This window comes from Cervus elaphus, chromosome 26, assembly GCF_910594005.1.
Source record: "Cervus elaphus chromosome 26, mCerEla1.1, whole genome shotgun sequence".
Taxonomy (NCBI): Eukaryota; Metazoa; Chordata; class Mammalia; order Artiodactyla; family Cervidae; genus Cervus; species Cervus elaphus.
Window position 1 is genome coordinate 13119928 of NC_057840.1, and position 22004 is coordinate 13141931.

Sequence of the window (22004 nt, forward strand, 5' to 3'; positions counted from 1 at the left end):
GTGGGGTTTTGCATGTCTCTTGAGGAACACGTATATCCTGAGAGTAGAATCCAGTGAAAGGAAAGTTTTCAAGAGAAGAAATATAGTTCTAAGTAACTCTCTCTACCCTCTTTCTGTAACTAATTTCTCCTGACTATGAAACATGGTTTGAACTTGTTCTATTTCAATTGCTTTGTTCTTAAAGTGCCTGTAAATCAATGTCTGTAGTCTCTTTCCAATTAGAAGAGGAAGTGTGTGAATGCATGTAGCCATTCAAGTAAGGGGCATTTCTTAGCTAAGCAATGGAAATGCTTGTATTTCAGCTACTTGTAATTGAAAAGATTGTATTTGAGCTAAAAGGCTTTCATGATCATGACTACTATGTTACCTCTACCATGCAAAGTGATCCTGTTTTCTCTTTCATTAAAAAAGGATGTGTTCTTCTATAAATCTTTTTTTTAAAGCTAATCACTAAGAATTTCGTATTTCATTTCCCAGGAGAAAATTTTTTAAATGAGAATATAGGACCTGGGAACCAGAGCAATGGAAGGTGATATTATCGGAGAATGTTTCCTATCTGCCAAGTTTCTTAGCTCCCTTGTGGACTGAAATGAAAAAATGATTATCAAATTCTGGCATTTTGTCTCCCCCTTTTTAGACTCCATTTAAGTTAGAAGTTTTGTTTGAACTATGGGGATCCCTCAGTGTGGTGCCATAAGTACTAAACACGCATGCTATTTTACTGCTGAATTTAAGGGCAGCAGAAGAGTATTAAAGTGAGAATACCTTGACTCACCATTCATTAAAATTGCTAAAATTTATAGTCCTAACATTGATTCCCAATCTTAATTATAGACAATGATTTACAATCTTTTTCACCATCTGCTAGCTAACACATAATAGTAACATGTGATTGATAACGTAAGGTGATTTTCCTCATTACCTAATAATACTCATCTGTAACTACAACATCTAATGGGGATCAGTAGGAAATATCAGATGTTACAAATTCAGTCTTGAAAATTAAATATTGTTATTCTTTGAAAAGTCATACATAAATGTTTTCAAAATTATAAACAGATAAATTTGTAATTTGATGAAGCAATTGAAATTATCTTTTGTAAGCTCCAAATGTTTACAATACAATCAAGACACTTGTAAACAGAACCTATTTTTAAATTCCAACACTGAATTATAGTGTAGGGATTAAAAAGGCCAAACTACCATAGTAATTACTAAATATTTCATTTTATTAATAATTTATATACAAATAATTTAAAAAGGATTATGATACATTTGTACACTAATTTGTACCTACAAGCTTTGAATGTCATCAAAAGTAATCAGGTTAATTTTCACAGATCAGCTCCTCAGTTTCATCTTCACTATCAGAATCTTCATAAAATGAAATTGTGGCTTGAATTGGAAAATTTTTCAGAAGAGCTTCTGCTTCTTGATATAAGTAATCATAACACTTTGATTTTGGCCAAAATAGTCTGAAAGAAGCAGACAACATAATATGCTTTATTTTTTTTTCACACTCAGAATCTTTGTTCTCATGAAATGCTCAAATTTCAAGAGCTCCATATTTTTATCAACTGATTTATGCATTTAAATAGAGTTTAAAATGCTGCTATTACAGTTTTCATGGAGTCTATTTGATAAAGTATCAATAATTGATTCATTGTTTTAGATCTTTATCCAAGTTATAAGTTGGGTCAAATTCACATTAAACCCTCCATGAGCTTAAGGCCAATATTTAGATAGCTTACTTCAGGCATTATGGATATACTTATTCTTACAAAATACAGAAGAAAGTTTATCTTCCAGTTTCCAAATTCCTTTGGGGAAAAAATGAATCCTACCATGACATTAAATATTGGGACGACAACAACTTTATAAAGATGACATATTATGCACCTTACACAAAGGCAGAAATTACCTAGCATCTTGTTTGACACTCAGACTTAGTTCTTGGAAACAGATGGAACCGAAGCAAGTTTAGAAACACACAAAAAGCAACTTTTTCAAAAGGCTATCTCTGACCCCAACCTTGATCCCATCTCTCTCCCTTTTCCCCACCCAACTAAATTTGGGAACACTATATTGATATATTGAAAATAATACTGATTTTGTACAAATAATTTGCATGTAACTGTGATTACCTTAAAATTTCAAATTTACAACAAATATTAATCTCACCATCTGATCTTCTATTATTTTTCATTCAAGGGAAATAAAAGGACAAGGTTGCACCACCAACTAGAGTGCATGGTATTTTAGTGTACAATAAATAGCCTCATGTGCCCAAATCAGATTGATTCTAACAAAGAGAAAGTTTCATTATGTTCAGTATGTTCCATTTTAAAAAGCAAAAACATAGGCAATGTAGTTGATAAATATTTCTAGCCAAACAGTTAAGTTTATAAATTGGGTGCCTAAATAAGCAACATCAGTAATCCAGTCATTCTATAAATATTTTAGTAATCTCTTATGCCAAACATAACTCATAATTCAAAGATAGATAAATCATGATCCCTATCTTCAAGAAGATGATAATTGAGTAAAAAGAATCAGAAACACATAATACTATACAAGACAGAATTTAAAGAGAAATACAAAGAAACTGCTACAGTAGTTCAGAAAGGAAATTGCTCCTAAAAACTGCAATTGATTTTCTAATGTGTAAAACTGTCAAATCCAAAGAATGTTGTTTAATTATTATCACACTCTGTCTCCCCAGAATCTCTCACTGGCCATTTTCTTACAGGGACTTTACACTTTGCTGACTTCTTCCCTGTTCTGAGTGATTGTTCTCAGTCATGTTTGTGCACCTCTCTTTTTCTGTAGACAGGTTAGATGCTGGCCTTCCCCCAACATTTTATCAGGAATGATCATCTCTCCTCTTTCACTCCTTCAGATGACCTGACCCACTGCCATGATTCCCCTAACTGTTTATTTACCAAAGCCTTCCAAGTCTGTATTTCCGCTTAAGAACTGGACTCTGGACCACTGACCTGTATATGCAGCTCTTTACTGGACAGATCTATTCGGAGGCCCCATATGCACATGAAGTATGACAAATGGGGAATCTGACATGCTAATCTTGTTCCCAAGTTATCTTTTAAGTCTTAATTTCCATTTCATTAGTATAGCATTCACCTGGTCATCAGGCACCAACCTGGGAACCATTCTGTCTTTGTACTTCTATTTACCTACCATATCCAATACATCATAAGCCTAAGCCTAATTTACTCTGACAACTAAGCATTCCCCAAATTCACCCAGTTCCATCAATGCCTTAATTGCAGTAACTTCCAGGATCACTTTTGATGTTCTAGCTAAGGCTATATATGATTTCCTTACTGATTTTTCTGAAGCATAAATCTGATTACATTAATAATTTAATTAAAATCTTTTGAGTAACCCCCAATACCACCTACAGAATGAAGTCCATAAGTTCCCATTGCCATACACAGGATCAGGACAAAAGTATTGTACCAAGGTGTATAAGATCTGGCTCTGGCTTCCCTGCTGGAGTGACCACAGCTCCACACACTCAAATGCCGGTTCCTTGATGCTCCCAGAAGGAACTGTGCTATTTTTTTTCCTCTCAATGTCTTCTGCCCCACCCCCCAGGTTCCCCATTGGGTTAACCTCAAGACTCAGCCAGGTAATCACATCTATGATACACACTTCTCTGACTCTTTCCCACCTCCCCACCTCTGATAGAGTTAGTCATAAAATTGACCAAAGTAAACCATTATAACACTTCCAAAGGGCTCTGATTATTTTTTCCTGTGTTCTTCACTAGTGCCAGCAAAGGGTAGGAAATTAATTAACACTAATTGACTACTATGGTCTTCCCCGGTGGCTCAGATGGTAAAGAATCTGCCTGCAAAGCAGGACACCCAGTTGGATTCCTGGGTCAGGAAGATTCCCTGGAAAAGGGAATGGCTACCCACTCCAGTATTCTTGCCTGGAGAATTCCACAGACAGAGGAGTCTGGCAGGCTACAGTCTATGGGATTACAAACAGTCGGACACAACTGAGTGACTAACACTTATTGACTACTACATGCTATTATAAACACATGCACATTCTGCAAACTTCATACAGCTCTTCATATAACAGCTCTCTAAAGCAGGCAATGAAGACTTAAGCTTTCACTTGATTAAAAGCTACTCATCATCTTGCAGTAAGACTGACTTCCTGTGACTAGGAACAGCAAACTAGCTCTTAATTGTTAGATCAAATAACTTTCGATCCCTTTTACGGTCCTTAGTAATCTTTGGGATTTTCATTACGTTTCCATTTTCTCTTCCGTCTCAAGTTCCATTTGTTGATTTGTTCGGTTTGCTGTAAACCGCAACTGCGAACACCTTTCTTGATTCTGGTTTGCAAGAGAGTAAGAATATTTCCACTCGGCCTGGTGTGAAGCCAGTTTCACTCAAACCCTTTGGCATTAAAAAGAAATTGTTTCGCCGGCACAAGACGTCATCATTCTACTTTTACTAATGCTACCCGCGTTCCCTCTTCATAATAGATATTTTAAAGCGCTTACTGAGTGGGCACTGATTAACCGTTCTTTCAGGTGAGAGCGTGAACTCCTACATTTTTCAACTCCATGAGCAAAGGACCTCTGGGACGAGGAAGATAAACCTTGAAGGTAGATTTTTCCAAGAGAGAAAAACTTCGGGATCAGCTGCTGAGCAGGGCTGCGCGAGGCCCTTCCCTGGAGCTGCCGGCGCCCTTCGATGAGGCCTGTCACTCACCTGACTGGGTGTCTGTATTGGGAAAGCTTTCCTGAGGCGTCCGTTATTCCGGGGCCATCTGGCATCTGAGGGGGTGTAAGGAAACGGATCGCAGTTATCACTCTCCCTTTTCTAAAAAAAACTGCAAACCCGGGCGACCTGGCGTTCCTCCCGTCTGCAGGGAACATGACCCCGGGGGCTCAGAAGTCTCGCTCCCGGCTGGATGCTGGCGTCCCGGGAGCGGCGGACGCACTCAGCGCACGGCACAGACGAGGCCACCGGCAGGGCCACCTGCGGGAGCGAAATTACGCCGGGGGCAGGCCAGGCGTTCGTCTCCCCGGTGGCCGGCGTACCCTGCGCGGGTCGATCGGCGGCGCCCCCGGGAGGCGCGGCCCGCCACGCGCGGCTCACTCACCGCCTCCACGGCGTGGTGCGGCGCCTCCTGCTCCTTCTCTCCTCCGTCTTCAATCCACGGTCTCCAGAAGCTTGCGGATCTGCGAGGTGGTGAGCATAAGGGGCGCAGAGAAGATGCGAACCTAGACCCAGGAGACCAGACCTCCGCGGAGCCGGGGAGGGGAGGGTGTGGGGCTGGGAGGGCCGAGGGGAGGAGCCGGGGAGGCGCAGGCGGGAGGGCTGGAGCCGGGTAAGCGCGAGGCGGGGCCAAGGCGCTGGACCCCGAGTCCGCGACCCTGTGCCGCATCGCCAGGTCGGGAGCTGGCGGCGGGCGACCGAGGTGCGCGCGCTGGCCGCTCCGGCTCTCGGTACGTTCACCGATCTCCATGGACAGGCTGGCCCCTGGCACCCACCTGGCCCGAACCCAAAGCTTTATATAGCCCCCGGGGCCCGCAGCATCTTTACACGCTCGCTCCCTCTCTCCCCTGCTGGCGGAGTAAACAAAAAGGCTGCGCGTGAAGGCCCAGCGGCCCGAACCCCGGGGACGAACGCGTGCAACTCCCAAATGGCCGGGGACGCTGTTTTGTCAGGCGAGTGTTAATCACTCTTCCACCCTGGGCTGCGGGGGTGGGGTGGGGTACAACATTCCTCAGAGCATCCAATTTCCAAGTGATGAGGCTAGGAGGGGTTAAACCTAAGCGATTCTACACGTTCTGTGTATTTCTGCAAAAAAGGCCAAGTGGCAGGTCATCGCTGCACTGTCCCACGGCTTTTGGCCTTCGGCAAAGGCCACTGGTTCTGGACTCCTTAGGAAAGGAATATTGTGTTTTTTTTGTTTGTTTGTTTCTTGTTTCTTTTTTAAAAAATATATTTTAAAATCATTTGTTTGGCTGCACCAGGTGGTAGTTCCGGCGTGTGGGATCTAGTCTCCAGATCAGGGATGGAGCAGGGTCCCCTTGTATTGGGAGCCTGGCTTTGCAGCCATTGGAGTAACAGGGAAGTCCCTTGTTTGTTTCTCAATATATAGACAGACTAGGTTCCTACATCTGCCTATTATTATTTGAAGATGAAAGATTTGCAAGAGCTGAATTATAAAAGGCAACGTTCCAGCCTGGAGGACCGGAGAGCGGAGTCATGGGATTCGGGCCTAGAGCTCTCCAACGTCTTATCAGTGTCCTCTTAAGTCTTGAGTGTCATCTATACAATTCTGTCACTCTTGGAATTTTGCCACTCAGGGATAATTAGCAAATTCTTTTGTGGGTGATGGCTGTGTGTAGAATAATAATGAAATCTTGAAAAGTTACGATGTAGAACCAGTTAATCAACCCCTCTGTGCCTGTATCTCTTATTTAAGTTACTTCTTATCATAGAGGTCCATGAAACTTGGTAACAAATGTTATGCTCCAAAGAAAAGATGATATAGCAGTGTCATAATTTTTGTTCCAAATAGCTGAACTGGGACTTCCCTGGTGGTCCAGTGGTTAAGAATCTGCCTTGCAATTCAGGGGTTGCAAATTTGATCCCTGGGCGCGGAAGTAAGATCCCACAGGCCTTGGAGCTACTGAGCTGTCCTGCACATGCTGCACCTAAGACCCAATGCAGCCAAACCAATAAATAAAAATAGATAAACAAAATGGCTGAACTTCCTCTTGAAAGTATAGAGAAAACCCCCAGATGTAAGCTGTGATGTTTCTGCTATTCATTCAATTACTGTGTAGGAAAGAAATCCATCCAATTAATACCCAAGAACCTATAATGACCTACCTGTCAGAAAGATGAAATAGGCTTTGCTTCAGATAATGAAATCAGTAAGGATAGGTATCTAATACATGTTTCAGTGCCCTAGAATTACTGTTAGGCTAAATAAAATAAAACTTACAGAATAGCTGCTATAGTGCCTGACACACAGTAAGCTCTCAATAAATTTTAAGTTATATAAAAAATGTAACCCTTAGCAGATGCTAAGCTATCTGAGGAAATGGCTTATCATTTCCATTTTGTAAACATCTTTTAGGGTGTCTGTAATGTGCTAAGTTCTGTGCTTTCCATATATAATTGCAGTAAGATATCTCCCTATTCTCAAGAGGATCACAACCATGGCCATCTATGGCCATCACAGTGGCTATATGAGCAAAGGTTTTTAAAAATTGCCACACTCAATAGCAAAAGCACATTTTAAGCAAAGAAGTAGTCCAGGGAGAGAAGTGATGTGTGTCAAAACCAGAAAAACCTTCTTAAAGTAACAGAAACCAAAATTGGGATTTCTAGAAGGATCCGTTGAGGACACACACTTTGTGTGTATGTGTGTGTGTGTGATGCAAGAGTGGAAGGACCACACACACTCTGTGTGTGTGTGTGTGTGTGTGTGTGTGTGATGCAAGAGTGGAAGGACCAATGCTTCAAGGGATTAGGTGTTGCTGGAGCAGAGATGTGGTTGAGGAGAGCGAAAAGGCTTGGAATATTGAGTCTAATATACCGTGACAAAGCATTTCAGCTTTACTGTGTAAGCACTGGTGAGTGATTTTAACAGGAGAATGGAATAATCCAAGTTCGTGTTATAAAGTTACTCTGACAGCCATGTGGATTTAGGGAAGCCTGATACTAGAGACAAGGAAATCATTTACAAACTCACTGAAATAGTTCAGGCAACAGATAATGAGAAGATGTATACTAAGGATGGAAATAAAAGAAAATATTTGAGGGATTCTGACATGAACATGAAGTCTAGATATGCTTTCCATAACACATCAATGAGAATTAAAGTTAGGATTAAAAATATAGAAACCTTAATTCCTTCAACAAATATTTATTGAACACCCACTGTGTGCCAGACACTGTTCTGGCAGCTTGGGAGATGTCAGTGGACAAAACAGACAAAATTCCCTGCCTTCAAGGAGCTTATACTCTAACAGACATCTAAGCCACCAGCTTTTATATTTTACCTTAAAAACATACTATAAATTCACCTTACACATGATACGTGTGGACCCAATATGCTTTTTAAAAAAAATCTTTGGATTTACGAATGACTACAGGATGAAAGAAAGCAGGCATGTCCTGGAGAAAGGATGCTAGGTGAGAGTCCCTGAGTAAGAAGTATGGAAAAAATCGAGACCACATTTAAAAAAACGGATAAGGGCTTCTGTCTTATCCAGAAAATAATAACCAACAAAAATAAAAATTAGACCTTGAGGTAATTTCCCATTTTGAATGTGACCTGATGTTTCCCTGCTCTTTTTGATGGACAGGATGACCTCAACGTGGGCAAGACTTACTCTCCACTTAGAGACTGGGGTGAGAAGCTGCCATGAGAAGCTCCATGAGAAGCAGGGATCCAGGGAAGATAGGGGCTCACAGCCGCTGTTGCCACCACGTGCCTCCTGAGTGAGACCTGTTTGCTTGTTCAAAAGCAGGGCCAGTCTCAGTTCTTATATATCCTCTCTTTTAAAATTTTTTTAACTTCTTATTTTATATCAGGGTGTAGACGGTTAACAATGTGATAGTTTCAGGTGGACGGCAGAGGAACTCAGCCATACATAAACATGTATCCATTCACCCCTGAATTCCCCACCCATCCAGGCTGCCATATAACATTGAGCAGTGTTCCCTGTGCTATACGGTAAGTCCTTGCTGATTATCCATTTTAAATATAGCAGTACCTACACATCCCCTCTTACCCATGATCTTATGAATATTACTTTTTAAAATTATATTATCTCTCTGCTTAGCTAGACTCTTTTGTAAAAGGTTGTACATACAAAATGCTCCTTTCTGGGAAAAGGATTCATTTGTGTGTGAATGCCGACAGAATCAAATTTGTTAACATTTTTGGTATTTTACTTCAGTGATATAATTATGTTTTCATACATAAAATCTGTGAAAAAGGCAGTATAAAACCCTGAACAGGAGGGAGAGGGGAGGGAATTTCAAAAGGGAGGGGATATATGTATACCTATGGTGGATTCGTGTTGAGGTTTGACAGAAAACAGTGAAATTCTGTAAAGCAATTATCCTTCAATAAAAAATAAATTAATTAAAAACCTTAACATAATACGAATGAGAGATCTTTCTGAAGAGATGTTAATTTTTTCAATTCATTTACTTTATTTATGGTTTATGAAATATGATGGTATCAATAGCTTTAAAGATCTAAAAGAAAGGTTATTCTTTGTAGAAAATTGTTTCATCCCACTCTGAATTATATATGATAATAAACGGTTAATGTTGTTGTTGTTTAGTCAGTTAGTCGTATCTGACTGTTTTCTGATCGCATGGACTGTAGCCTGCCAGGCTCTTCTGTCCATAGGATTTCATAGGTAAGAATACTGGAGTGGGTTCCTTCTCCAGGGGATCTTCCCCACCCGGAGATCAAACCCAAATCTCCTGCATTGCAGGTGGATTCTTTACCACTGAGCCACTGTGGAAGCCCCAAAACTGTTAATAGTAGTATATATTTTCTAAAGTTAAATTTTGTATTCATAATCTTAGTAACACAAAAAAAGATTTATCCCTTACTGTTGGGATGGGTATGAAGCAATATGCATTATGGATATGAAGCAATATACATTATGGTATGAAGCAGTATACTTTATGATGGAAGTGCACTAAAGAACGGCTTCCTAATCATACTTAGTCTAGACTTGAGGAACTAAACACTGCAGTCAGAATCAAGCCTTTTTCTTAATCTATTTTTTTTGGCTGCACCACACGGCAGGTGGAACTTCCCTGACCAGGATTCAAACCTGTGCCCCTTGCAGTAGAAGCACAGAACCCTGATCACTGGACCACCAGTGATGGTGAAGTCCTCACCAGTGAAGTCCTCAAGCCTATTTAGATGTTTCTGATAGGCTGGTTTTTAAAAACATGCATCTTTGGTAGAAAAAGTGATTGTTAGGATGGCTGTGATCACTTTAGAATTTATTTTAAAGCAGACATTTATTTATACCGGTCTCTGGACAGTTCTAGGTATTTTTATTGCAGTGGTCTCCTTGAGGTTCCATATGAATGGATCATCCTTGGCAATCAGAGCAAGTTATTTAGAGAAGATTGTGCTGGGTCTTCAGTAAGGACATCGGCCTCCAAAGCATCAAGTGCAATAACAAACTATCTGAGAGGTCTTTGTCAGCAAGGTCTCCACTACTGCTGATTTGCCAGAACCTAAGACCTCACACTGAGGCCATTATAAAAGGAGCTTTTGAATCACCCTTACTTGAGATAGATCCAAAGTCCAAGCCAGTGTGCTCAAGTAGCTAGGAATTTTATTTTGCATTATTAGAAAGTCAAACACATGAATGTATTCTAAACTCAATAGGAAGCTAAAATTCTCTTTTTTACCTTACAGTTGAATTGGCACTTCTGTGATCAACATTTTATGACAATAAAATTTTGTTTGAGGTAGTTGACTTAATAGAGGTCTTTTTTTCAATCTGAGGATCAGATTCTTTGTGAAAGGTGGCATTTCCAAACTTGAGGCATTTGAGAAACTTCCCAGGCTTAAGATAAAGATAACAGTTGTGGCAAAAAACTAAAAACTGAGCAGATTGAATCTGTGTTGTTTTAAACCAAGAAGGTGCTCACAGATGGCTCAGAGAGAGATTTAGCAACTCTGTGCTAATCACACCCGTACATGGGAATATCTCCATTGAAAACAGACAGACTCCAAGTCACCCTTTCAGTAACTTGCTTACTTCGTTAATAACAATAAAGTATAATATTTAATGGCCTAGGGACCTCCCTGGTCATTCAGTGGCTAAGACTTCAGTTTCCAGTGCAGGGGCTGTGGGGTCATCCTTGGTTGGGGAGCTAAGATCCCACATGCCTCGAGGCCAAAAAACCAAAACCTAAAACAGAAGCAATATTTTAACAAACTTAATTAAGACTTTAAAAATGGTCCACATCAAAAAAAAAAACAAAAACAAAAAACCCTTTAAAAAATGTTAAATGGCCTAAAATATTCCATGCTTTGTTTTATAATTACAATTGAATGTATATTATTATAATCACCATGAGAGTTCATGAGAGATGGTTCTCATTCAAAGTATATTGAAGATACAAAATATCTGGTGAAGTTTAGATTTGGACAAATAAAATACTGTAAGTTCTTGCCAGGCTTGTTTCTTGACACTTCTAAACTGTGTAAGCCCCAGATTAAATAATTAGGTTAATTTCTCATACCTAATAAATTATCTGAAATGAAAATACAATATGTAAAAAAAGTATCCATTTGACATAAAAAGAGATTGATTTGTCTGTGTTTTACAGTGTTTTACCACATCTGACACCTTATGTGAAATATCCATTAATTGTATAGTTACAATGTCCTATATTATTACATGTCAATGACCAAAATATGATAAGCACCAAGATTCAAGCTTAAATTTTACTTTCAGAATATAACATGAAATAGTTTTCTTTCTCAACTAAATATCTGTTGATCAGCCACTATGTGTCAGACACTGTATTAAACTTTGAGTACACAGTTTGAAATAAGGCCAACATGTTTTCCAGCTCTCATAGTGCTTATATTCTAGTTGGGAAACAGGAAATAAACAAATGCATGCACAAGAAGTTACAGATTTGCAAGAGTGCTATAGATGGAATTAGAAGAGTTATTTAATATAAAGTAATCGGAGAAAGCCTGTTTTAAACAGGGTGGTCAGGAAAGGCCTCTGAAGAGATGACATATGAGCTGAGCCTTGAAGGAAAAATGGCAAAGGATTATTTCTTGAATGATCTATAAATCATTCCTGCTATAACCAGACCATACAGGATCATAGCAGAAAATATGTACCTGCTCTTGTGGCTCATAGTGTTAGTGACAGACCAGACAGCTGTTGTGTGGGTTGTTTTAGAAAAGGAAGAACATACTGAACGGTATTTTTATTTTTATTTTTTTTGCGTGACGCTGAGTGACCTTTGCTGATTCAGAAACAGAGCTGTTCGCCCTTTTGTTTGCAGCACGCTGGGTCCTGGCCCTGCAGAGGCGCTGGTGCTGGCGGGAAGCAGACGCCTGAATGGTATTTTTCTGTATTTGTTTTGGACTTTCATTAATTACTTAGAGAATTACTTGGATTATAGAATGAAATTTATATTCTTCAAATACATAAATGCTTCCAGTTTAATGGGGAGTCAAATTTTAACTGAAAGCATTAAGTGTAAAAGGTATGATGCTATAATGTATCATCAGTGACACGTGCAGAATAATTTAAGGAAACAAAAATGTAGTAGTAGCAGATTAAGTAGAATTAGCTTTTTGTTATTATTGAATAAATTACATATTACAAGCTAAGAATGAGCTATCAATAAAAATTTAAATGAGACTTTGTGTATCTTTAATGCACCTAAGCATTCATTAGGCACTCTATGACAACTGACTAATTAAAAGAAGGAAAACAGACAAATATGATGTTTATAAAACATCTCTGAATTTTTTTTTTGACTGAGCCATGTGTCATCTAGGATGTTAGTTCCCCAACTAAGGATGAAACCCTTACCCCCTGAAGTGGAAGTGCAGATTCTTAACCATTTGGCTACCCAGGAAGTCCTAAAATGTCTGAATTTTATCTTTTGTGCTGGCCAAAAAGTTCATTTGGGGGCAGTACAGAAAACCCAAATGGACTTTTTGGCAAACCCAATATTATTCCACAATAGTCTTGGATACTACAATGAGACATTTCAGTTGTCATGATTATTCAGGAACCTACTGGTTCCCTAGTCCATAGCTATTCCCCATTCCCACCCTCATTTTTACTGAAAGAACCACAATTTTGTGCTAATATCAAGAAGTCAGATGTTTTTGGAATAGCTATGTCCTTCTTCAACCACAAAGAGAATCATGATTGATCTCAGTCAATCATGGTAACCTCCATTCCACTGTCCCAGGACTGGTTTGAGCTTCTCCACTGGCTGGGGATTGGTGATCCACTTCTGACACAAGATACTTGAAAACAAGTCAGTGTTATGGTGGCAGGGTGATTTCAGGAAAAATCCTTCTTGCTGTCTAAAAGAAACACATGGGAAAAAATATGCCACTCATCTATGTTCTATCTCTTGATCTTATATTTACTTTTGATGTCAGTATTTGGGGCTGGTAAGAATGCATATGAGACAGGATCCAGAAACTAACAAGTTAGAAGGATATAAGGATCCTGGGAACATTTTAATGCAACTGAGGTTATCAAATAATCTTCAGTGGAAATACCCAACATATGGATTCCTTATATGAAAATGGTGATTTTATTATTTCAATTTTAGCCTCTTTTAGATGAGTTTTAGTTATCGGCAGCAGTGTGTATCTTCATTCAGGGACTAGTTCTATTCTCAGGTAGTATTTAGCAGATTAACTGAATATATTCTTTTATAATCTAGATATACAATTGACTTCATATTTCATATAGATAAGGTCAAACTACTCTTCTCAGCAATGGGATGGGTGTTCCAGGCAATGCTGTACGTATGTGTGTGTGCTCAGTCGTGTCCAACTGTTTGTGACCCCATGGACTGTAGCCCACCAGGCTCCTCTGTCCTTGGAACTTTCCCAGGCAAGAATACTGTTGCCATTTCCTCCTCCAGGGGCTCTTCATGGCCCAGGGATTGAACATACGTCTCCGTGGCTCCTGCATTGCAGGTGGATTCTTTACTAATGAGACACTGGAGAAGCCTGCTCCTTATATAAGTAAGTAAAGTCGCTCAGTCGTGTCTGACTCTTTGCGACCGCATGGACTGTAGCCTACCAGGCTCCTCTGTCCATGGGATTTTCCAGGCAAGAGTACTGGAGTAGGTTGCCATTTTCTTCTCCAGGGGATCTTCCCGACCCAGGGATCAAACCCTGGTCTCCTGCATTGCAGGCAGACGCTTTACCATCTGGGCCACCAGGGAAGCCCATATAGGTATATTCAAATTGTCATCCTTATCTCACTGATCCTGAAAATCTTTTTGGTAGAGAAAATGTTTTTTAGTAGTTCTCTCTTTTGAAAGATTAAATTGAAATTTACCAAGCAAGATATTATCTAAGGTGGTTCTTAATACTTTTAGTCTCAGGACCCTTTTAAACTCCTGAAAATTATTGAGAATAATTATTTGAACTGTGGTGTTGGAGAAGACTCTTGAGAGTCCCTTGGACTGCAAGGAGATCCAACCGGTCAATCCTAAAGGAAATCAGTTCTGAATATTCAGAAGGACTGAATGCTGAAACTGAAACTCCAGTACTTTGGCCACCTGATGCGAAGAACCGACTCTTTGGAAAAGACCCTGATGCTGGGAAAGATTGAAGGCAGGGGGAGAAGGGGATGACAAAGGATGAGATGGTTGGATGGCATCACTGACCTGATGGTCATGAGTTTGAGTAAGCTCCGGGAGTGGGTGATGGACAGGAAAGCCTGGCGTGTTGCAGTCCATGGGGTCGCAAAGAGTTGGACATGACTGAGTGACTGAACTGAACTGATTTCAAAATGAAAAGTTAAGAGCCCCAAGGACCTTTACTTAATGTGGATTATATCTGTCAATAGTTACTGTATTAAAAATTAAAAGTGAGAACATTTCAAGCTATGTATATTTATTCCTTTAGAATAACAATATCCTGTTGCATATTAATATAAAATATGTATTTTATAAACATAACTTTTTTCTAAACTAATTTCTTTTGCAAATCTCTTTAATATTTAACTTTATAGAAAATGATTGGATCTCTTGTCTGCTCTGCATTCAATATATTGCAGTATGTCATCCTGGTCGAAGTACACGAAGGAAATCTGGTCTCAAACAAGTATGTTTGGAAAAGAAAGCATTTTTTTTTAACACTTGCATGCATTCTAGAGATTCCATAGAAGTCCTGCATACTTCATGACCCACTAATCTAACATGGTCAGACCACACCGACAAGACTTTAAGGGTCCATATTATTTCATTTTCCATCATCAGGTAGTCACAAGCAAATACTGGCAAAAATTAGAAGAATTAGAGCCAGTTCTCTGCCTTCAGGAAAATTTCACTCTATATCATGATAAATGACTCATCTGTTAACCAGCCAAATCTGCCTTATCTTTAAAAATTATTGAAAGAAAATTCAGGAGAAGACTAAGATGAGAAGCCATGAGCTCAGAATCCGTTGTGAAATGCTTTATCTGGTAGTCACTAGGAATATCTGGTTGTCACTAGGAATTCTGGTCATCACTAGGAATATCTGGTCGTCATCCAGGAATTCTGGGATGCTCATCTTAGGTACATGGCAGGGTGCACTTCCTGCCTGTCACTTGAAGTCAGGTGTGGCCTTGTGATATATGGTGGAAGTGATATGTCTCATTTCTGAGTGGAAGCCTTAAGAACCAATGGGCAGTTGTCATGTTCCTTTCCTCCTAGTCTGGATGGAGGAGATTGCAGCAGTCAGAATAAGGAAGATATGGAGGAACTCCCACCAACCAGAAGCAAACTTTGTGGTTTTAAACTAGTGAGATTTTGGAGTTGTTTGTTCCTGATATGACACAGTCTGTGCCTCCTGATTCATTTTACCTTTTGATCTGTTAATAAAGAATGCCATAGAAGCAAACACTATAATCATAAAATTCTCCCTATAATTTTAACAAGCTAGAAGTCTAGATAAGGGTTATTTTGCTTTTGACCAAAGGTTTATAGGGAAATAAATAGATTTAACGAATCATAGTGATCAAAAAGCAATGCCAAATTGGGGTGAATTTCTAATTATGTAGGCAGCATTTTCGAGTTGTTTTTATTAAAATAGTTTTCATTCATTCTAAAAATATTCATCTATTAAAACTATGTGAAGACTCTGCTAGACTCTAGGAAGATATATCAATGGGATCCACCCTCATGGAGTGGATTATCACCTGAAAACTTTATAGAAACTATGAGTCTAAGTCAGACTTTAGCCCCTTATATTTTTTAAAAAGTACCATTTTTTTTATGATACATAATAGAATCTCAAATTAGCAATGACAAACAAAATTAAAGTTTCTATTTCTCCTGTAAAGTAAATATAGTTTAATGAGTAGACATTCTAAGGTTGGTATGACAGCTATTTTTAATCAGGGACCCACAGAGTTTCCTTCTGTCTGTCCTACCACTCCAACGGTATGGACCTTGCCTTTGTTGCCCAAGATAGCTGCTAGAGATCCAGGCCTCACATCTACACTCCAGGTATTATGGGAGAAGAGACAAAGAAGAAGGGTAAAAGGACTTATGACTGATTCTTTTAAGAAGGTGTTTTGGAAGTTACCATATAACTTTCCTTTTTATTTTCTTTGGTCAGAATTTAGCCAAATAGCCACACCTAGCTGTAAGGAGAATTGGGAAATAAAGTTTTTATTGGGAGCAGCCCTTTCCCTTCCTAAAAATCAGGGATATTTTTACCAAGGAATAATGAATATTGAGATGGCAACTAGCAGCCTCTGCCACACTGTTCTATAGCAGTTATTATGTAAAACTACCTGCAAGAAATTTTATCAGAAGAATAATCCATAAATTAGTTGATTCTCTACTTCATACTTGGGACTTCCCAGGTGATGCTGGTGGTAAAGAATCCACTTGTCAATGCACGAGATATAAGAGATGAGGGTTCAGTCCCTGGGTTGGGAAGATCTGCTGGAGAAGGGCATGACAACCCACGACAATATTCTTGCCTGGAGAATCCTGTGGGCAAGAGGAGCCTGGTGGGCAACAGTCCATGGGGTCACACAGAGTTGGATACGACTGAAGTGACTTAGTATGCATGCACACTACTTCATACTTATAGATTCAGTGGGCTCTGGGAGTCTGGAGCTATCATGCCTTTGATCATAGCATTAGGTATGATTAGAAAGCAAATTTCTCTAAGTTTGGATAGATGAGACAGGATAAATTGGCCTACTGGGATTACCCTTAATCATCGAATGACACCTGAAACAAGATTATATCTTAAAGGGAATCTTTTAACCAGAGTATATCTTTTATAGTTTTTAATATTGTATCATCTTGAACTTATGGAAAGGTTGCAAGGGCCTCTGGATGCCGTTTACCCAAGTTCACCAGTTGTTAACCATTTTGCTCTTTGAGTCTTTCTCTCTCTCTCTCTCTCTCTGTCTCTGTATGTATATACACACACACACAGTCATTTTTCTCAAGTTGCAGCCATTACACCTCTTTACTCCTAAACACATTAGTGTGCATATCTTCTAATCAAGGACAGTTTCTTTAATAACCAGCACAATTAACAAAACCAGGGTATTCTACCTTGATATTGTGACTATTATCTAATCCCCAGTAAATATTCAAATATAACCAATTACCCTAATAATGCCTTTTATTCCTGTTTTTCTTTTCGCCTATCAAGGATCCAATCCAGGATTATATACTGATTTTAGATTGTATGCTTCCTTAGTCCCCTTTAACCTGTAACAGTCCCTTAGTCTTTTTGTCTTTTATGACCTTGGCATTTTTTTCAAGAGTGGTGACTGATTATTTTGCACTTTGTTTAGTTGCCAAGTCATGTCCAACTCTTTGTGACCCCATGGACTACAGCACAGGCTTTCCCAGTGGCTCAGAAGTAAAGAAGCCTCCTGCAATGCGGGAGATGCAGGTTTGATCCCTGGGTCAGGGAGATCCCCTGGCAGAGGGCATGGCAAGCCACTCCAGTATTCTTGCCTGGAAGATCCCATGGACAGAGAAGGCTGGCAGGCTACAATCCATAGGGTTGCAAAGAGTCAGACATGACTGAAGTGACTAAGCATGCACACCCAGACTGTAGCACGCCAGGCTTCCCTGTCCTTCACTGTCTCCTAGGGTTTGCTCAGATTCATGTCCATTGAGTTGGTGATGCCATCCAACCATCTCGTCCTCTGTTACCCCCTTCTCCTCCTGTCTTCAATATTTGCCAGCATCAGGGTCTTTTCCAATGAGTCGACTCTTTGCATCATGTGGCCAAAATATTGGACCTTCAGCTTCAGCATCAGTCCTTCCAGTGAATATTCAGGGTTGATTTCTTTTAAGATAGACTGTTTTAATCTCCTTGCTGTCCCAGGGATTCTCAAGAGTCTTCTCCAGCACCACAATTTGAAAGCATAAACTTTCTTTGTACTGGGGCATAACTGATTAACAAACAATGTTGTAACAGCTTCAGGTGAAGAGTGAAGGGACATAGCCATGCCTTATATGTGTTGTTTTTTATTTTTTACACATAACCTAAGGCTGATTCATGTTGATATATGGCAGAAACCAACACAATCTTATAAAGCCATTATCCTCCATAAGTTTTTAATGTCAAATATATTGGTTTTATGAATTTGGAATTGTATGGTTCAAATAAACATATAACTGCTTTGAAAGATGCTTAAGTATTTTCACAACATTCAGGGAACTCAAATCAGTTTGGCTGGGTTGTACTCACTCTGTACAGCCAAACACATAAAGACCTTGTTACAAAGGATCTGTGGTTTCACAGTCAAACTCCAACTCTGATTAAGCTCTGCATTGCAACAGGATTTAAGGCATCTATATTTTGGATGCAGAGGATTAAAGAGCCCACTTTATCTTATCACACTCTCCAGGAAACAAATGCTCCAGATATCAGCCCAGCGGCAGCAAATGCTCCCTCCCCAGTTGCCTCACCAATGCCTCATCTTTAGGTAAATCTTCGCTGAGAGGTTTTCTCTTTTGGGGGATGGGAGCTTTCCTAGTGGCTCAGGCTAAACTAGCTGCCTGTAATGCAGGAGAGTCGAGTTCAATCCCTGAGATGGGAAGATCCCTTAGAAGAGGGTATGACAACCCACTTCAGTGTTCTTCCCTGGAGAATCCCATGGACAGAGGACCCTGGCAGGCTACAGTCCATAGGGTCGTAAAGAGTTGGGGCTGACCGAAAGACTAACACACACACTTTCTTTTTTTAATACAAGCATAGAAAATTCTTGGGGAAAAATTTGTTTTAACGACTAACCTTTAAAGGTATTTCTTAAAAACATAATCTATATACGTTATACGGGTGACATTATATAGTCTCCATCCTTGATAAGAATATTCCTGCTAATTTCCTCATCTTTCCTTGGAAGGTCCAGATCACAGGAGAAAAAGTATTCAGTGAATCTCACTCTTTTCTGTCCAAAATTGCTCTCTTCCATATTGAAACACATTTAAGACATCACAGAAACCACAACCAAACTCTTTGGAGACTAAGCAGTCTAGTCCAGATTTGGTAAACATCTATACTTTGCACTTCCTTTAAAGAAAACAGAAAGTACTGGTTTGGCTGGAGACCAGTCTCTGTGTTAATGAAAACACTCCACATGGCCCACGTGGCGTGTGACTGGCAAGTGTTACTCACACAAGTACCTGGGAAAAGACCGTGTTCCACATAGTGTAGGAAGCAGGCTTTGTCCCGTTCATGTCGTTTGTTGATACTTTAAAGGCACCAGTGTTCAAACTTGAGTTTCTCTAACTAGTCCTAGTGTCTATTTGACTCTCTCTACTTCTGTCTTACAATGTCATGCCATACTTTAATACCCTCTCACAGAGAGTGAAAGATTATTCAGTATTTGGGATAAAACAGACGGTAACTTAAAATTCTCCTTCATTTGGCTTAATTTCCATGTATTTTAGGTATTTATTGATCATATGCACTTTTATTTGATTAACCAGAACACTGAAGTCAGAAGGTGCAAGATGAAGAAGTTAGACTTACATAACCCAATAGGAACAGAATCCAGACTGTATTTCAAAGGGCTTCTGATCACTCATGATATTCAAAGGACTTTAGAATAGGCCAGGTGAATAAGGAATGTGTGCTGTTTTAACTCTTGGACTGACTCAGCCGCTCCAGAAAACAATGTGAAATAAAGCTCTTTCAAATACAGAATTTTAAGTTATAGTCTATTTTATCCTAAATACTGAATAATCTTTCACGTTCTGTGAGAGGGTGTTAAAGTATGGCATGACATTGTAAAACAGAAGCAGAGAGAGTCAAATGGACATTAGGACCAGTAAGAGAAACTCAAGGCCATATGACCCAGTAATTCCACGCCAGAATATATACTCAAAAGAACTGAAAAAAGTGCCCAAACAAAAATTTGAACATGAATATTCAGAGCACCACTATTTCCAACAGGCAAAATATAGAAACAACCCACATGTCCAAAAGGAAATTTCTTCCTAGAAACTACTATATCAAAGGCACTCTGTAGGAACTCTCATTCTATATGTGCATTATTTAACTTCCAAATTACTTAATCAATTCCAGAATAATCTAAAGAGGAGGCGGGGTAGGTAACCAAGATGCATATAAAGTCTAACCAGCTGCCGGTGGCCCCTGGAAGCCTGTGGCGCATCCACACACGTGCTCCGTGCAGCATGTCAATGCATACACTCTTCTCTGGAGTGGTCGAGTCAGTCTGAGGGTTAAAGGAGCACATGTTTCCTTACTCACCTGGCCTGTTCCAAAACCCTTTGAATATCCTGAGTTATCAGAAGCTCTTTGGAATACAGTCTAGATTCTGTTCCTATTGGGTTATGTAAGTCTAACTTCTTCATCTTGTACCTTCTGACTTCAGTGTTCTAGTTAATTAAATAAAAGAGCATTTGTGAGAGAAATTAGATCTTGGTGCAATGATGACAGGCAGCTTCTTTTTCTTTTTAATAATGAGAAACATAATGGAAACGAAAGTTTCCAGTGGCCTACAGAGGCTTCCCCAAACTCCCCTTGTGAAAACTGAATGCCTCAAGCCACACATGAGCCAGTGGCCCAGGGACCCATATGTGTGGTTTTCCTCCAGAACTGACCTGCTTCATAGGTGAGCCGCTTCACTGTGACTTGATCATTAACTGCACTATCCTTGGAAGTTTGTCCTAACTTGGGAGGTCCAGGCACTCTTCAATTACCCAAGACCATCATTTGCCAGGTTTGTGTCCCCTAGATCCAGAACATCAAAATCAATTTGAACCTGATTTTGCCATGACTTTGGACAATTTATTGAAATCACTTACAAAGCCTCAGTTTACCTATCTGTAAAATACTCCTCAGGTTTAGGGTATGTCAACTGAAACATGTGTTTAAAATGCTATCACAAAGACATACAGATGGCCAAAACGCACATGAAAAGATGCTCTATGTCATTAATTATAAGGGAGATGCAAACCAAAAGCTATAGCAAGACATCACTTCACACCTTCTAGGAAAGCTAGAACTAAAAAAAAGGAAAAGCAGTAAATGTTGGTGATGATGTGGAGAAACTAGAACCCTTGTATATGGCCGGTGGTAATGAAAACTGGAAACTCTGAAAAATAGTCTGGAAGTTTCTCAATAAGTTAAGCATAGAATGACTATATGACCCAGTAATTCCACACTAGAATACATACTCAAAAGAACTGAAAAAAAAGTGCCCAAACAAAAATTTGAACATGAATATTCAGAGCACCACTATTTCCAATAGACAAAACATAGAAACAACCCAAACGTCCATCACTTGATGAATGGATAAACAAAAGTGGTACATCCAAACAGTGGAATATTATTTACCCAGGAAAAGGAACAAAGTGCTTACGCATGCTGCAACACGGATGAAATCTTAAAAATAATACACTCAGGAAAAGAAGCTAGATCTAAAAAACTGCTTATTAAATGAATCAATTTATATGAAGCACTCAGAATAAGCAAATCCATAGAGACACATTAGTAGGTGCCAGGGACTGGTAGGAGGGGAGGCTGAGAAGTATAATGGATATGGGGTTTCCTTTTGGGGTGATGAAAATGTTCTGGGACTAAAAGGGGGGATGGTTGTACAACATTGTGAATATTAAAATGTTACTAATGATACATTTTATACTACATGTATTTTACCACATTAAAATTTGTTTTTGCATAGTAAGCATTCCATAAACATTAGTTATTATTACTAGATAACT

The 22004-nt window shown here is 39.4% G+C and overlaps 1 protein-coding gene across 1 annotated transcript; it reads right to left on the reverse strand.

The window, feature by feature from the left end:
- Positions 1 to 1208: 1208 nt before the first annotated feature.
- On the reverse strand, positions 1209 to 20633 carry RIPPLY2 (ripply transcriptional repressor 2). The gene is made up of 5 exons (XM_043887966.1): positions 20530 to 20633; positions 5540 to 5704; positions 5149 to 5227; positions 4755 to 4819; positions 1209 to 1475 (listed from the first exon to the last, which is right to left on the reverse strand). Exons 1-5 carry the CDS (start codon positions 20631 to 20633, stop codon positions 1328 to 1330), a joined length of 561 nt encoding a protein of 186 aa, XP_043743901.1. The 3' UTR covers positions 1209 to 1327.
- Between the last annotated feature and the right edge of the window lie 1371 nt (positions 20634 to 22004).

Excerpts from the sequence above, each read along its gene's own strand:
- RIPPLY2 (XM_043887966.1), bottom strand. The coding sequence starts at position 20,633 with ATGAAGAAGTTAGACTTACATAACCCAATAGGAACAGAATCTAGACTG. Across the intron at positions 5,228-5,539 it reads AAGCTTTGGGTTCGGGCCAG|ATCCGCAAGCTTCTGGAGAC; the intron begins GTGGGTGCCAGG and ends ACCACCTCGCAG. Across the intron at positions 4,820-5,148 it reads CGCACCACGCCGTGGAGGCG|ATGCCAGATGGCCCCGGAAT; the intron begins GTGAGTGAGCCG and ends ACACCCCCTCAG.